Source organism: Sorghum bicolor, chromosome 9, assembly GCF_000003195.3.
Source record: "Sorghum bicolor cultivar BTx623 chromosome 9, Sorghum_bicolor_NCBIv3, whole genome shotgun sequence".
Classification (NCBI taxonomy): Eukaryota; Viridiplantae; Streptophyta; class Magnoliopsida; order Poales; family Poaceae; genus Sorghum; species Sorghum bicolor.
Window position 1 is genome coordinate 55,492,348 of NC_012878.2, and position 17,541 is coordinate 55,509,888.

Here is a 17,541-nt window from a genome sequence, read left to right on the forward strand (position 1 = left end):
CCGCGATCTTCTTCGTGGAGCTTTGAACGGCGTCTTCTTCGTGATCCGCTGATATAGGCCTTGTTTACTTCAAAAAGTTTTGCAAAATAGGAATAGTGACACTTTCGTTGGTATTTGACAAATATTATTCAATTATGGACTAACTAGGCTCAAAAGATTTGTCTCGTCAATTCCGATCAAACTGTGCAATTAGTTTTAATTTTTATCTATATTTAATACTCCATGCATACGTCTAAAGATTTGATGTGACGGGGAATCTGAAAAATTTTGCAAAATTTTTTAGGAACTAAACAAGGCCATAAAATGCTGGTTTCACCCATACACCTGCCATGTGAGGGGTCAGAGAAAGAGGCAATTAAACAAGTGTTGCACGAGACAAACTTTGGAAACAAAAACAATCATATTCCAGTAGAATCAACCAAAGACATGCTCGCAGGACACCGTTCCTTTTTTGGAGCCGCATAATTCGGTTTTTACTCCTGCTACATGCATGGATCAGGATGGACAAAAGGCAGAGCTAACTGCACCACTCATTTGTTTAGTTCACCCTGAAAACCAAAAAGTTTTCAAGATTTCCCGTCACATCGAATTTTGTGGCACATGCATGAAACATTAAATATAGACGAAAACAAAAACTAATTACACAGTTTACCTGTAAATCACGAGACGAATCTTTTGATCCTAGTTAGTCCATGATTGGATAATATTTGTTCCAAACAAACGAAATTGCTACAGTACCGAAAACTTTTTACTTTTTGGAACTAAACAAGGCCTGGGAAGCATGGAAAACACTCCAGATTTCAGAAGGCAGGAATGCCAGAGTTTCTAACCACCCCGAGTCCCAATCGTGGCGGCGCCCTGCCATCCCCAAAACCCAGCGGCCAAACGGCCAAACGCCCCGGAGCCTGCCTGCAATGCCATCCCCAGGGCCCAGGGGCCAGGTCGGCCGTGTCAGCCGTGCTGTCCCTCGACGCCTACGCCGCGGACGCGACGTCGCCGCCTGGCATGCACAGCCAGTCCCGCACCCGTCCCGAGGGAGGCCGCGCCCACCTCCCCCTTCCCCCACAACTGACCACCACCACCACGGCTCCACTCCAGTACGGAGTACTCCACTGTCCACTCCCCCCATCTCTCCTCTGTCCTCCTCCCCTCGCCTGTCGCGAAACGATTACCCGACACGGGTCGTCGGGTCCCCAACCGGAGATGGCGGTTTAGGCGGAGAGTAAGGGGCGGGCGGAGAGTTTGAACCAGCGCAATGCCGGCGCCAGCGAGCGGCGGCGGTGGCGAGGGCGGGGACCACCTCCGCGGCCACGCGCACCTGACCAACTGCATCCACCTGCGCCACCACCACGGGCCGCACGGCGCGTCCGGGCGGAGGCGCAGCCCGACGGGGTCCACGGCGTCGGCGTCGGCCGCGCTGATGCGGGACCTCCTGGCCCTGCAGCGCTCCCGCTCGCTGCGGGACCCTTCCACCCGCCGCTCCGTCGACTCCGCCCCCTCCAACAACAACAACAACAACAGGGTCGCCGCCGACCCAGACGCCGACGACCCCGACCACCCCCGCGGCGGCGGCGGCGGCGCGCTCAAGACGCTCCTCGACCAGCTCATGGAGAACCCGCAGCCCAAGCCTGGCCGCCGGCCCCGCCGCCGGTTCAAGCGAGGGGCCGCCCGCCGCGCCGCTGCGCAGCCCGCGGCCGCCTTAGATCGCCGCGCCGCCGCGCCCCGCGTCTCCGTCAACTCCAGCTCCCAGGAGGCCGTCTGCGGCAACAGGTACCTCTTCGGCGGCGGCGGAACCGACGACGGCGGTGACGAGCTGATGCAGCAGCAGCAGCAGGTGTCGCAGGAGTCGCGCAACGTGTGCGGCATCCCGTGGAACTGGTCGCGCATCCACCACCGCGGCAAGTCCATCCTCGACATGGCCGGCCGGAGCCTCTCGTGCGGCCTGTCGGACCCCAAGTCGACGTCGGCGGCGCGGAGGTCCGAAGCCGCCACCTCCGCTGCCTCGTGTGGTCACGCCAACGGGTCGCGCTCGCACCCGCATTTCCCGGTCACCGCGAGGCTGACTTCCTCGAGCAGTTCAGACTCCGACTCTCTGCCTCTGCTTGTCGACGGCATACGCAACGCCGTCGACATTTCTAGTAGCTTCTCTGGGGAGCTCGGGATTTTCTCCAAGAGTAGCGAGATGGACTCTGATCTCGCGTCCGAGGCACGGTCGGGGCAGAAGTCACGGGGCTCGCACCGTGTCCGACACCGGAGCTTGACACAGAAGTATGCTCCAAGGACTTTCAAAGACGTCGTCGGGCAGAGCTTGGTGGTGCAGGCGCTGTCCAATGCCATTCTGAAGAAGAAGATTGGGCTGGTGTATGTCTTCTATGGGCCACATGGCACGGGCAAGACCTCGTGTGCCAGGGTATTCGCAAAGGCTTTGAATTGCCATTCTGCTGAGCACCCGAGGCCCTGTGATTCATGTGCCTCTTGTATTGCACACAATCTGGGCAAGAGTAGGAGTTTGTTGGAGATTGGACCGGTTGGTAATATAGACCTTGATAGCATTGTGGATATCCTTGACAATGTGATGCTCTCGCCAGTGCCATCCCAGCACAGGGTGTTTATAATTGATGACTGCAACACATTGCCGCCTGATACATGGAGTGTCATATCCAAGGTCGTCGAACGTGCACCTAGGCGTGTGGTTTTTATTCTCATCAGCCCCAATCTTGATCTCCCTCATATAATCGTGTCGAGGTGCCAAAAGTTCTTTTTCCCCAAACTAAAGGAGTGCGACATTATCAACACTTTGCAGTGGATTTCAACTAGCGAAGGCTTGGATGTTGATAGGGATGCATTGAAACTAATTGCTTCTCGGTCAGATGGGTCACTGAGGGATGCCGAGATGACTCTGGATCAACTCAGTTTGCTTGGACAGAGAATTTCAATGTCACTTGTTCAAGAACTTGTAAGTCATCCAACAACAGTCATAAAAAAGACTTCTTTGTCCCCCCCCCCTCTTTTTTTTGCTTCATTGCTAAACATTTATTACATGGGAGAACTTTAATTTACTAAATGGCCCAATAATCTTTAATTAGGGGTAACTATAACTTGATATATATTTTTAACATACTTGAGGTATTGGCCCACATACTTGCTCGACATGCTTGAGTGCATGACTATTTTGACAAATTCGAATTCCTCCAAAATGAAAGGATCCAAACGGCTCCTATGTGAAAAAAAAACTGTCTTTCTGCAGTTTTCAGAATAACTGCCAGGAATGCATTTGATATTATATAAAGGGTTCTAACTCGTATAGAGGAAACACAGCAGGAAACATTATAATGCATTCTTGAATTCTTCTTTTGAAATTTACCTGACAGCAGCAAGCAATACATTGTTTCCTTCTCCACAGGTTGGCTTGGTTTCTGATGATAAATTGGTTGATTTGCTTGATTTAGCACTATCTGCTGACACAGTGAACACAGTGAAAACCTTGCGAGATATCACAGAAACAGGTGTTGAGCCACTGGCCCTGATGTCTCAACTTGCTACAATAATCACTGACATCCTTGCTGGCACCTATACATTCACACGAGAAAGAGTTCGGAGAAAATTCTTCAAACGTCCAACCTGTAAGCAACATTGGTATTGCTTATTAACAAATTCATACTCCAACCTTTTCTAGTACTACTAATAGATTGTTTAAGAATATATTCCCCCTATTTGCCTGTTATAATCATACTTATGTAGTTATATCTCTTCTTTGCAATAAGAATGAAATACAGTGTTAGTAACACTGCTGCACTAGTTCTGTCTATCAAGTTTCTCTACCTTTCTTACTATCAGTCTTTCCAGTGTAAATATTTGTATCCCCCACATCATTGTGAAAAGAATTATATTCTGATTTCAGTATCAAAGGATGATATGGAAAAGCTACGCCAAGCCTTGAAAACACTCTCTGAAGCTGAAAAACAGTTGAGAGTCTCTAATGACAAGATGACGTGGCTTACAGCTGCTCTTCTTCAGCTTGCACCTGATAAACAATATGTATTGCCGAGTTCATCCCCGAGTACAAGTCTTAATCAGGGTCTGTTTACCCACCCTGAGGGAGACATAGCAAGGAGCTCTGCTATGGATCAAAATGATATATATGCTGGTGCCCATGGCTTGGCAAGAGCATCTGACCTTGGAAATCAGCAGTACACTAATCTGGTGACTGGTTCCAGCAACAACATGGCAAGCAATTACCATGCTGGAAGAAGACCTGGGGAACATACTCCAGACAGTCATGTATTGCCAACGGGTGCTACCAGAGTAAATGAAGGATCTAGGTATGGCAAAACTGATAGTGAAATGATTTGGCAGGCTGTGCTAGGGAATGTTCAGCCAGACTCATTAAGAAGATTGTTAGCTAGAGAGGGTCGACTGATATCCGTCAGCCTAGGCACAGGTAAGACTGACTAAAAAAAGTTAGCCCTCTATGACTGTAACATTTCTAAGATGTCTTCTGACATTTGCTTTCATGTTGTCATGCAGCTCCAACTGTACAATTAATATTCAGCTCTCGAGTAAATAAGTCTAAAGCCGAGAAGTATAGGGGCCAAATTCTGCAGGCATTTGAATCTGTTCTTTCTTCTACCATAATACTTGAAATCCGATATGAATCAAAGGATGATCTGGCAGCAGGCCATGCTCCAGTTATCACTCCCTACCCTGAGGATGGTTCCTCAAATCTGGTATTAAGGAGGTCTTTTACTAAACATAGTTCAGTTTCTTCGGGAGGCGAGAACTTAATTAGGAGGCTTCAGAAAGATAGTGTGGTCCAGGTTGGTAGCTCAAATCAGACACGCTGGATGCAATCTGATCCACATATATTGACCGAAGGCGAAATTATTGAAATTGGATCTCAAATGGATTGGCATGCTGAACCAGATAGTGGAATTGTTGTGGCAAACAAAAGACATGAGACTGTCTCGGGAGAAGGTTTGTCATCACAGAATCAAGAAATTTCTCAAGGAGGAAAAATGGTGAATAATGGAGATGGTCGACAAAAGAACATTGTGAGAGGCAAGGTATCTCTTGCTCATGTTATTAACCAGGCGGAAGCTTGTTCCCAACAAGGTGGCTGGTCTAGACACAAAGCTATATCAATTGCAGAAAAGCTGGAGCAAGATAATTTGTAAGTATCTGTGTTTGTTCAACTCTCTTATGCTATTTGTAGGTATAGATATCCATCCACTACACTGTGGTTTGTATCTAGTACGTGTGCTGCAAGTTTGCAAATGAAAATGGCCACAAACAGTACCACACAGTCAGTCATAAGTATTAGACCAGTGAGGCCTAACTTTGATCCATGCTATGTGGAATAATGTCACAAGAGTCATTAATGCCATGTGGAATACTATCAAAACCTACTATTCTGCACCCAAATTATTTATGTGAAGCATATCATAGTTTCAATCATCAGAAGATGACTTCTGATGAAATTTTTGGATGTTGATCTGTTTGCAGGAGATTGGAGCCTAGATCCAGTTTGCTTTGTTGGAAAGCTTCAAGCACTTCTACTAGACGGAAGGTAATAATGATTTTGTAGCCATCCTAAGGCCAACATATCTTTTCATTCTTTTCCTCTCCTTAAAGAACCAGTGACTAGGTGCCGTTTATCATTTCTTAATCGGGTGCCATGATATAAAATGAAAAAATATGATCACAAGTCACATGGTTACTTGTCTAATACCTATATATGTCCAAAAAAAAATGCGGGGTGGTTTGATACTTGTTGGCTGGTCCCTGCTGCACTAACTGTTCTTGAAGAGTATTATTGTATTAATTGTTCGTGTATATTCTCTATTAACGATCTTCTGATACATATGAAAAACCTGAGCCAAATAGTCAAGATTATTTTTTTTCGTAAGACTGCAGTAACTGTAAGCAGTTGTATCTCTTTTAGTTAGACTGCAGACGTATGCCATGGATTATTTGTAACATTGTCAACATGTTTCTTGTGGAGTGCAGATTTTTAGTGCCCAGGGACGCTGGTGTCCTGTACCATGTTCTAAGGCCTTGTTTAGATGCGAATTTTTTTTGGATTTCGCTACTGTAGCTCTTTCGTTTGTTTGTGACAAATATTATTCAATTATAGACTAACTAGGATCAAAAGATTCGTCTCGTGATTTACACCTAAACTGTGTAATTAGTTTTTGTTTTCGTCTATATTTAATGCTTCATGCAAGTGATACAAGATTCGATGTGACGGAGAATTTTGAAAACTTTTTGGTTTTCGGGGTGAACTAAACAAGGCCTAATGTTTCAAAATATCATAAAAAATGTGTATGTAGTACACATAAAGTTAAATATAGCTGCGACAATTCAGATTCATACTAGATGTCAGAAACAAAATAGACAAGCAGTCAGCCTAGCACTATTCATCGTACGCTGACAGCAACTTTTTTTTTATCTCAACATCAAAGATGAACTTCAAACTGAATAACTTCAGGTGTAGTATATACATGATTTTTGTGATGATTTTTTAAAACATTACAACATGATCTTTTAGCTAAAGAGGGCTTTGGACCACTTGCGAGCTATAATTTTCCTTTCTTGTATTTGTGCTGACATTTTCCACTCTTTCTAACCGGCACAATCGTTTCCCCTGCAGCTGTCTGCACTGAAGATCAGGACACGAAGATCACGAGCTTTATCAAGGCTCGCCTTGTGCGGAAGGTGTATTTCAGTGACATCTCCAAAATGAAACATTAGGGGTCAATCACCGCAGATTTTACGTGTAGCTAACTTAGTTGGGCATCCATAATTTACTCTGTAATTGTAGCAGCGACCTAGAGGTGTCATTCTGTAGTACATAGTGTAACATGTAGGAGACATAAACACCACAGTCCATTCTTTCCAGTGAAACACCAGAAATAATTGCTACATAATTCGCTAATCTGAAACCAAGCCAAGGCCTATTGATCATCCTCTGTTGTCGTTGATAAAAAATAGGGCATGGGAGATTACGATGTTTGCGGCTATTCTGGTTTTATCAGTTTTATTTATTAGTCCATTTCTGGAAGAGAACGAAAAAATGACTCCTTACTATAGTGCATAGCACAATCTCCAACACAACAGTCGCTTGCCAGTACATCGGTTAGATTCCACGAAACCTTCCATTGGCCACTGTCAAACGTGACTACGTGAGGCGCTCAAGGGAGCTGTTTCCAGGGTATACAGCTGCTCTCACCACGGGGCAAGGGTGTCGACGTTTGGTCGAGAGCGAGTGCCTTGCCTATATGGTTGAAAATATGTAACAATGAAGTACCTCTTAAGTCTAGTCCTAGCCCTCAGACTTGCTTGTCTCAAGCATAGGCCTTGATGAAAAACTCTTAACTCGCTAGCTCACTCGACTCATTCATTAGTGACTCTGCTTGAGTTCAGCTTGTTGTATTTTTTTGACATTAAATAGGCGTTTGGGGAGGCGGACTAGTGGTGGTGATTATCGAAAGGATGGTGGGACGGAGCGACGGGACATATCCCTAGGTAGTAGGAGAGCCCGGTTCGACAATGGCGATGGTAGGGACGTTGACTTGAGAGGGAGATAGATGTTGTGATTAACGTTTATTGTTGTGGTGATGTTTCATTGTTGGAACCCCGGAGTTGATAAAGATTGTTAGAATCAGGGTTGGTAGTGGTCCCAATAAGTGCAGTGAGGCGGGCTTCGACGTGCACAAGAGGGAGGATGGCCACAAATAAAAATCTTTCCATGTTTAGGATGTGCACACGACTAGTTTAATGCACGGCTGGCATGTATTAGTCGTGCCTGACATATATATATTTCTAGTTTTTATTCTTTTTCTTCTCAAGAACTTAACATGTCACTCTAAGAAGGATGTTGGAAACACTGTCACAAGTCCTGTGAGCGATACTTAGAAGCTCATTCTTTTCCTTTTGAGTTTCTATATGCATAGTTGTAACACGTCAAGGCACGCCATGGCTTGAAAGTTGAAACTCTTTGGTCCACCACACCAAGTTGTTATAGAGCGTCCTTCATCATGCACACATATTTGTTAATAAACAGCCAAGAGGTTGAATAGACAAATACTTCAAAATCAATTTTTGAGCTGGATTATGGTTCTATATGGACTATTTAACTCAGTTGCAATGGAGCTGCTGAGCTATAGTGACCATAAGCAGCGCAGTCACAATATTTCTCGAATTGGATTGTGAAAGTTGTATATCATTTTTTATCCCAAATACTAACTAAAGAGCGTGCACGCGCTGGCACAACCGCCCCACATATTAGACAAGGCGCCCGCCCGCCTCCTCCCACACTCAGCCGCCGCTTGTGTCTGCACTTAGAAAGAGGCCTCTCTCTCTCTCTCTCTCTCTCTCTCTAGCGAGCACCTCACCGGCGGCCTCCTTCGCGTACCCGCGCCCGTGCGTGGCCGTGACGGATGCGGCGGCGGATCCACCGGATCTAGCGGTTGCGGTGGCGGATCTGCCAGGTAAGCCCCTCCTCCTCGTCCTCCTCCTACTGCTGGTGCTGGATCTGGTTTTTAGGGTTTAGGCGAGCTCTCTCTCCATTCTTCTCTAACTTCGGTGGGGTATAGAATGGCCAGTCGAGGAGAGACGGGTAGGTCCGGCGGTAGGAATGTTCGACGACTTAGGGGAGCTGACGGCGGCAGGGGCGGTCGGACCAAGTCGGGACGGGGAGGCTTGCCAAAGCTGGAGAAGATGGCAGCTGTTGGGGGGCGGAGGGAAAGAGGGCGGCCGCCACAGGCGCGGCGAGGCAGTGGTCGGCGGCGGGGGTGAGGGCATGAGTGATCTGATCTGTTTTTTCTTCTTTTTTGGAAACCAAAATTATTCGTTTGTGCAGTTGGATCATTCAAAACTACACTTGCAGGATGTAGTGAGGAGTAGAGTCCTCCTTTTATTAAACGAACAATTGTATATCATGGACTACAGTTGTTCTCAAAGTCCAAACGTTTGAGGAATATATATCGACACTCGACTTGTTTACTAAAGTTGCTGTTGACGTAATTTTTTCCCCCCTGCAGCACTCTACACTCAAGATCCGTTTGGTCCTCCATCAGCTGTCTCCCGATGCCGTGATCCTCACTCAGCTGCCCTCAAAGGCCACGGAATGGAGGCGAGGTGTACCTCCCGCAAGAACCCGCGCGTGGTGACGCTGCCCGACGAACTGGTCGCCGAGATCCTCGCGCGGGTGCCGTTCCGCTCCCTCTGCCAGTTGAGGTGCGTCTCCCAGTCATGGCGGTCCCTCTGCTCCGATCCCGCCGTCCTCCGCAGGTGCCCCCAGACTCTGGCCGGCTTCTTCTTCCGCACTCGACCCCATCGCCGCTCCCGGTCCGTCCGCCAATTCGTCAACGCGTCGGGGAGAGGCCCACCAATGGTGAACCCTTCCCTGTCGTTCATGCCCCCCGTCTACTCTCGCGCAAGCTTCCTCGACTCCTGCAATGGACTTCTGCTGTGCAGACGCGACGACATCCAATCCCAGGTAAAGAATATTCTAAACAGACCGCTTTTATTTTCTATATTATGATACAGTTTTATATATTACGATATTATTTCTAAATTTTGTTAAACATAAAATTTATCAATTTCAGTTCGTTTCGTATCTATTTTTAATTATTTTTTGTACTTTTTAATTGCTAAAATATAGAAATATTCTGAACCGATTTCGTTTTCTATCATTTTTGACCGTTTTCATCCTTGCTCCCAGGTCGATGCCTACTTTGTCTGCAATCCGGCGACGGAGAACTGGATGGTTTTGCCGGACCTACAAGTGACGAAGAGAAGGTTCTCTTTCCGCGCCTTTCGGTTGGGCTTCGATCCAGCCGTGTCCTCCCACTTCAGAGTGTTCGTGCTTGAGAGTGACCCACGCCCCCCAAAAACCTGGGATCACTTGATGACAGGAGTGGAGATCTTCTCGTCGGAGACTAGAGCGTGGTCGTACAGGCAGAGTGAGTGGGATGGCGGCAATGGGGCCGTGGTAGGATGGGATTCACTCTTCTTCAACGGAATCCTCCATTTGACAAGCCCTGGTTCCTCCTCATTGCTCACGATGGACATGGACGGGAGGGCTTGGGGAAGAATCCTCACTCCGCATGATTTTGACTTCATGGGCGTCTCTCAAGGGCGCTTGCATGCTGTGCACAGAACCAAGAATGGAGGCGACGAGTGTATCAGCATCTGGGTTCTTGAGGATTATGCAGGACAACAGTGGACCCTGAAGCATGCAGTCACTGCAATGCAAATGTTTGGGGCACGCATTAGAAGCTTTGGGAACTCTTGCACCTTCATTGTGCGTGCACTTCATCCGGAACATGGCTTGATCTTCCTGACTGCAGGCAGGCTAAGAAGCCTCCTGGCTTACGACATGGATAAGAAGGAAGTGCGTTTTATCTGGAATCTTGGAGAGAACCATATATTTGCACAAGCTTACGTGCCTTGCTTCTCAGATTGGCTGTCAGATGGACGTTAAAGTTATCGCGCAGATATGCATATGTGAACTGTATGTATGCATGCAAGCCTTCCGAGTTTCAATGTGTACCTGTACTCTGCTGCCTAACTATTGGGTTGAACCTACTTTGGTAATTGGTACTCTATTTGTTTTCTTTGAGCAAAATTTAGTTACTGTATGCATTTGCTTTCATCTACAGAGATTTATTGTTCTGAATGTCTTTAGATGCCTGTATGGAGTAATTTGCAATTTGCCTTGAAGAAGGTAGCTTGTCGCCTTGTGCCTGTGCTCTGCTTGTCTGATTGATTAGCAGTACTTGCTACCTGTGCAGCAGATGCTCGTACTTGTTCTTTGCTGTGCAGAATTGCTCGTTGTACCTCCTTGGATATTTGAGTATATCATGGTTCACGACAAGGACAGAGTTAGTTAGGATTACTAACATGTGCACCAGCTTGATCTAATTAGGTAAACTCTCTCCACATATATATATATACCAGCCACCATGCAACCAATCTAATTCCACGTATTTTATTCCTCGTATGCTACTATAGAGAGTACAATGAAAAATTGTGTCTCGGACCCCAATAGCCAGATTCTTCCGGCTTCTTCTCCCGAGATAATCTGCCAGATTCTTTCCGGCTTCTTCTTCGGCAAACACTCCGCCGCCTACTTCCGCTTCGTCAGCACGTCGGGAAGCAGATTTTCCGCTCATGGAGGGACCTCTCTTCTCTTTCTTGCCACCCAAAAGCGTAGGGTTTGACATTGTCGATAGCTGCAATGGTCTTCTCCTATTCGATTTCGATCGCCACAACCAGTCTCATAATGGACATGGATCATCTCGTTATTTCGTCTGCAACACCCTGCTACAGGAAACTGGATCCATTTGCCGGACAAACAGTGGGGATTCGACCCAGAAGTTATCCGGTTAGGTTTTGTCCCAGCCGAGCCCCCCCACACCCCATTTCAGAGTGTTCTGGATCGTGAAGGTTCGTACATGCCGGACAAGGTCGCCCTAGTGCAGATGTACTCATCGGAAACCAGAGGATGAGTGTACAGGCAGAGCGAGCGGGCACTGTCATCGTGCGTTATTATACAAGAACTGGCTTCTTTAATGGCGCTTTGCACCTGACAACATCTAGTTCTTCAGCTTCGATAGTCACGGACTCACGGTGGACATAGATGGGAAGACATGGAGAATCATCCCTGCTCCGCGGAGTTTCAGTTTCATCGATCGGGCAGTCTCGGGGCTGCTTCTACGCTGTGCGCACGGCTGATTCTATGCATAATGGTTATCGGCTGTCGATCTGGGCTCTTGACTACGGTGGAGTACATGAGGAGTGGATCCTCAAGCATACTGCTGCCACACCATTTGCACCCACAGAGTATTACGTGGTGCATGCAAATCCATCCACAACATCCTCTGATTCTTACTACTAGTACTACTACTTTGGGGACGGGAATAAGAACTAAGAAGAGCTCTTATGTCGTACGATTTCATGAACAACAAAGTGCATACTATAAGACTCTAGACAGCATGATATGCCCCTACCATATCCGTATACACCCTGTTTCTCAAGGTGGTTGTCAGATGGACACTGAACTTAGAGAACAATCTCATGTCCCTGTGCTCAAAGGAAAGCATGTGTGCAGATCCTTTCGATTGGAATTGCGGAGCTATTTCAGCGGACCCACTTAGTCACTCTATTTGATAATGTCTAGTACTTTTTTTTTGTTAACACAGTTCTACTTTCTTATGTTGGAATGAAAAATAAGTAAACCCATCATCTATGTTTTAAATTCTGTGTGCTTTTCATATTTTTCAAGACATGATTAGTAATAATCCATCAGAATTTTGATAGTGGTCGTGATGACTATAGTTTGCACAGGGAAGTTTTAACCTCAGTCTGGAATTTGATTGCATACCTCCTGTCCTCCTCATTGTAGGATGTACTAAGATAATGTTTGAGTTGGTTTTCTAATTATTTGTTCCACATGCATATAGAATGAAGAAAGATTAGGATATTACTAGCTTGGATATCTGCATGGTTCTTCCCCACGGTGTCAAAAAATGTATTAGGCATCAGAAAGATGAAAGATCAAATGTACAGTATGATATCACTCGAGGTAAAATTCACTATGATATGCCCACATTCTGGACCTGCATGTTTTTCTCAAATACGCAAGAGTGTTGTGTATTGTTGTACTAATGTAGAAGAATTAGTTTCATGTCACGCGTCTAGCAAGCCAATAACGCAAGAACAGACGGTAGTTGTAAACGGATTACAATGACAAACAACATAGAATGATTCACTAAAATCACTACTGCAGAAACAATTTCCAGGAATGGTAAAAATGGTTCTTGTCGAAAATATTGAGCTGCTCGTGGAAAATGCTGTGGTGCATTCTTTGTGTTCGTGGCATTGTGGCAAGACAGGTAGAAGCAACAAATGTAACTGTATCCATGCCTCTTGCCATTCTACTGTGCAAGTCAGGAGTATAATACTACTCTTCCCTTCATGCCCATTGCACAATGCCACAATCAAATCAATAACTGGTAGTTGGGTCATTCTAAAAAGGCATTGGACGCGCTGGTAATCCTAGTGAGATTATATAAAATGGTACTGCTTAATTTGCTATCTCTGAAATATATCCTTTTTGAGAGGATTGCTTTGGTGGCAAAATGAGAAAACTCAGATGTCCTTGATGAATTTTCTTGTTATCTTGAGCAGTTGGGGTCAGCAGGATAGCTTGTTTGATCCATTCTGAGCTAGCCTGAATAATTTCAGCCACCACTCAACGGATTCATCATATGTACCAAAACATATACAGCTAATTACAGGTAAAAATGCTATCTAGCGTATCACGGCAATTACCTGAACATATAGTCGCTGTCGCATTGCAAAACCACCTTAAACTGTCACACCATGTATCCGATATTGGCTTTGGCTCTTAATTGAATCTATGCACAGCTCGATCAACTGTCACACGAAAATTGCAGAGCCTAGAATCGCAGGGCAATTCTCCTTTGGCACGCTCGACAGTTTCGCATATGCATATATGCATTCTGCTGCATGCATCTGTGCCAAAGGAGATGTACCCTGTAATTCATGCTCAGCATATGCCAGCTAGCTCTCCCTGTATTTCTCAGAGCTCTGACGCTTGTTGATGAATGTGTTTCGGCCTTGACCTGATTTATATAGCGCGCCATGAGACTGGCATATGCTCCGAGTCCGGGGACTATTCCGGTGGACCTAAACCTTTCTTGCAGGTGGCTTCTCTATCGGATTTTCTATGGAATCCTCTCGTGTAGAAAGCCAACCTGCCTTTTCTGGTGTTCAGACAGTACAGGAATTTTGTTTTAAGTTCGTCCAGTACGTACAGTATTGTAGAAAAGATTGCCTCTCAGCACTAGCACGAAACCAAGCAGTCTTAGCAGAAACTACCAGTAGACACTAGACAGACAGATAGCATATGAACAGATTTTATTCTTGGATAGTTGGATAGACAGCCAGCTTTTAATGGAGAAATCACCTAGGCTCTGTTTCTCAAAGTGGTTGTTATTGAAATCACCTAGGCTCTCCACATGGAACAAAAGAACCCTTGATGTATATATGCTTTTGTTCGTGTGGATTTGGTTGTTGCTGCTACAATGGTACATTCTATTGGATCTTCTCTATTCTCCTGCAGTTGGAGAGCTTTCTGAGCGGAACACCGTACCAGCTGGCACAAAGAGGCGCTGCTGCTACGGCTAGCTGGCCATGAAGGAATATTGTGTTGAGCTGAGCAGCAATTTAGTCAGCAGTGGTGAAAATGAAGTTTCCCGATGGCAATTAAGTGTCGTCGTCTTATGAGTATATGATTTTCGTCCGTTAAATATATTTAAACCTTTGATTTATTCTCACATTAAAATCCTCTCTCTATATATATCAGCTCTGGGAATGAATGCTCGCATTGCGCTCTGAACAAAACTTTGATTTGTTCTTGTAACTACACAACACTTGACAAATACTGCTTCAAAAGGGCAAGGGCGTATGGCCTTGATCGCACCACTGCTAGATGAAGCTATAGGCACACGTTCCTCCACGCTTCCTTCCTGTTGCTTTCTACAGTATTCTGCGTGGTGCGTGCAGCATATGCCGCCGGACAGGCGCGCATGTCCAGATTCTTTTTTTGAGCATTGAGCACGGATCACTGCATGAGTGCATGCATGGCACCATGCAGATTGCAGAGTAATCGTCATCAGTAATGCTAATGCAGATTCATCAAAGCCCAAACCCAGAGTCGACACCAAGAAAAATCATAAAAATGCAAACGGCACCGAAACCATTGGACACGATCGAGTGCAAAAAATCAGGCCTGATGCATCTTCGGAGATGTATAGTTTTGTGCTGAGAATAATGCCGATTCGACCCACCTATTGGGCGGCGCTAGCTGGACGCGACTGCGTGACGCCGCATCGCTATAAATATGCGAAACCTCGGACATGAAAATCTCAGCAGGGTAGATGGAGCCAGCAAGAACAGACGTGTAGAAGATAGGCAAAGCTGCGGTGTGTCTGACATGCGGGGCCATGCATTACCGGGTGGGTCTCCTCTGGCAGTAACTTGGCTGGTCGCCTGGTCCATGATACCTGCGTGCAGACACTGCCAAAGGAGATTTGCCCAGCAATGCAGTTTTGAGTCCCCATAACACTATAAGATCTTATGTGTTTTGCATTGTGTTTGTATATATAGCTGATCCTGCATATCATGGTGTTTTTAGTTGCATCATTTGCCGTGTATTGCATGCATGATGCAGACATTATGGCCAGTGGCGGAGCTAAGGATAAAATGAGGGGGGTAATTGTGAACATGCGTATGAATAAAATAAGTATAGATATCTATATAGAGGAGTGTGGCCATACTCACAAGACACCAAGTATATATATGACCTTATATGCACTGGTGATGACATGACTACATTGATGGTCTTCAGCTCAAAGCAGAACATGCATGTATGTACAAACTCCAAAAAAACTAGCTAATATACGGGTGATGGCAGAGAGCAAGGGGGGGCAACCGCCCAGGTTCGCCTCCACGTAGCTCCGCCCGTAATTATGGCATTATTGGCACGTAAGCATAGTGTTTACCCATGGCCATGTGGTGCTGGCATGCAAATATGGAAACAGGCCTGGCGCTAGTAGTGTCGTGGCGAAGCTAGAGCAAATATGAGAGGGGTGCGCTTGCCTTGTGGGTGCATAAGATTTTACTGTGTAGGTACAAATACGATGAAAATTTAATCATAATCACTGTTTTTTTGGTATTTTTATAGGTGCGCCCGCACCTTGTATCCTGTATGTAGATCCGCCCATGACTGTCGTCACTAATGACCACCACCAGTCAACAAAAGTGTGTGGTGACTGCTGAGTGACAAATGTACTTCCTGTCTTTAACAAGGATGCATGGTTGCCAAACATAGGTGAAAATAGGTAAGTTGCAACCCACTTAGTGGAACACATACTTAGTTAACATTGGAGCGAAAGTCTATTGATATGATAAGTTCACTAATGGAGCCGAATGCGGCAAACAAAAGGCCCTGCCAACAAGTAGCAGACAAATTGTCGTTCGACCATTGGCATACATATCGACCTCTAAGCAAGACGAGGTACTCCTCATAAAAATGGATAGGCACCCTGTCATAGGCAACACCAACTTCATCTGCATCTAAGAGAGCATATGACGCCATCTTCACTGAAAACTTGACGTCGAGCCAAGTTATAGCTTTAGACGAGTTGTTTTTAGTGGCCAACAATAGGGCTAGTAGAAGAGCCGCTTGTACCCTGGCATGCTCTTCTCGAATGATGGAGTAGGAGTACGCAAACCGCAACTCGGTTGTATGCAATTTTTGTAATATTGAAATTTGAATTTGTGTACTAAGAAGGTCAACCTTTAGACCTCTTAGAGTGCTCGTCAGAGTGCGTCGTTTGCATAGTTAAACTTTTATTCTTAATTATAATGATGCATAAATCTTTTATGTATTTGAGGAAAAAAAATAAGTTCATAAATACATCTCCTGATTTATACAACCACCACGAGTTGGGTCAAGACTCAAGAGCATGGCCATCTCCTACATCCACTCCAAAGTAGCACTATGACCTACACAATTGCACTTCCTAGGACTTACGTGATATTTACTCAAACAATATGCATTATGGCATTAGCAAGTAAACAAATTAGGTTTCCTGAAACACATTTTGTGCATAATGGAAAGATTCACCTAACTAACAAGTAGGCATAGCTTAGAGTATACAGTGTCATGAACATAAACATGAGGATAGAGCTTGATCTTCACGAGTCCTTTCATCATAAGTCTATTGGGAGGCTAGAATTAATTACGAACTTACTCATAACCAATAGCATGACATATGGAAATGGTTAAAGGTATCCCTGAAGGGGCGCATAACTTTACCCACAAGAGGACAGGGCCACTGCCCATACGACTCACCGATCTATAAGGTATACCTATGTCTCAATGGTGTTGATGAGATTATCATATCAAGTGTTTATAAAAACATTAGCATTGATAACTATCACTATCGGTTTGCATTACATTGCATCATCGACCAGTGGTGATGATAAAGGATAATAACTATCACTACCGGTTCGCATTACCAACTGATGGTGATAGGCCATCATCATAACCAGTTCGCATCACCAACTAGTGCTAATGATGTGCTCCTCATTACTACCGGCTCGCCGTATGAAGTGGTGGTGAAGACAATTTTCACTGCCAGTTTGTTATATGATATGACAGTGACAATCATGCTGCAGTATAATAAAATTCATAACATTTTTAAATAAAGTTGGATAAAAATAAACTTTATATTGTAGTTAATGTTTTTTCATTTGAATTCATTTACAACCCCAAAATTCTGTTTGAAGCTCTCAAATTTTAAAATTCTATTTTTCGAATTATACAAACAATCTTAGATGGAAAAATAACTGGATGCACTTTGTAGTTGACACTTTTTCATTAGACATCATTTATAGTCTCAAATTTGTATGTGAAATTCTAAAATTTTAAAATTCAAAATTTTC

General features: G+C 45.1%; 2 protein-coding genes across 2 annotated transcripts; both read left to right on the forward strand.

The window, feature by feature from the left end:
• On the forward strand, window positions 1,028-6,965 carry LOC8084438 (protein STICHEL-like 4). The gene is made up of 6 exons (XM_002440074.2): window positions 1,028-2,956; window positions 3,404-3,623; window positions 3,902-4,441; window positions 4,528-5,170; window positions 5,503-5,566; window positions 6,650-6,965. The coding sequence occupies exons 1-6, from the start codon at window positions 1,256-1,258 to the stop codon at window positions 6,740-6,742; spliced, it is 3,261 nt and encodes a 1,086-aa protein (XP_002440119.2). The 5' UTR covers window positions 1,028-1,255; the 3' UTR covers window positions 6,743-6,965.
• On the forward strand, window positions 8,942-10,681 carry LOC110430362 (F-box protein At1g30790-like). Its single transcript, XM_021447984.1, has 2 exons — window positions 8,942-9,499; window positions 9,725-10,681. Exons 1-2 carry the CDS (start codon window positions 9,128-9,130, stop codon window positions 10,484-10,486), a joined length of 1,134 nt encoding a protein of 377 aa, XP_021303659.1. The 5' UTR covers window positions 8,942-9,127; the 3' UTR covers window positions 10,487-10,681.

Coding starts and splice junctions, on each gene's coding strand:
- LOC8084438 (XM_002440074.2), top strand. CDS start 1,256: ATGCCGGCGCCAGCGAGCGGCGGCGGTGGCGAGGGCGGGGACCACCTC. Junction 4,442..4,527: donor ATCCGTCAGCCTAGGCACAG/GTAAGACTGACT, acceptor GTTGTCATGCAG/CTCCAACTGTACAATTAATA. Junction 5,567..6,649: donor GCACTTCTACTAGACGGAAG/GTAATAATGATT, acceptor TTTCCCCTGCAG/CTGTCTGCACTGAAGATCAG.
- LOC110430362 (XM_021447984.1), top strand. CDS start 9,128: ATGGAGGCGAGGTGTACCTCCCGCAAGAACCCGCGCGTGGTGACGCTG. Junction 9,500..9,724: donor GCGACGACATCCAATCCCAG/GTAAAGAATATT, acceptor CCTTGCTCCCAG/GTCGATGCCTACTTTGTCTG.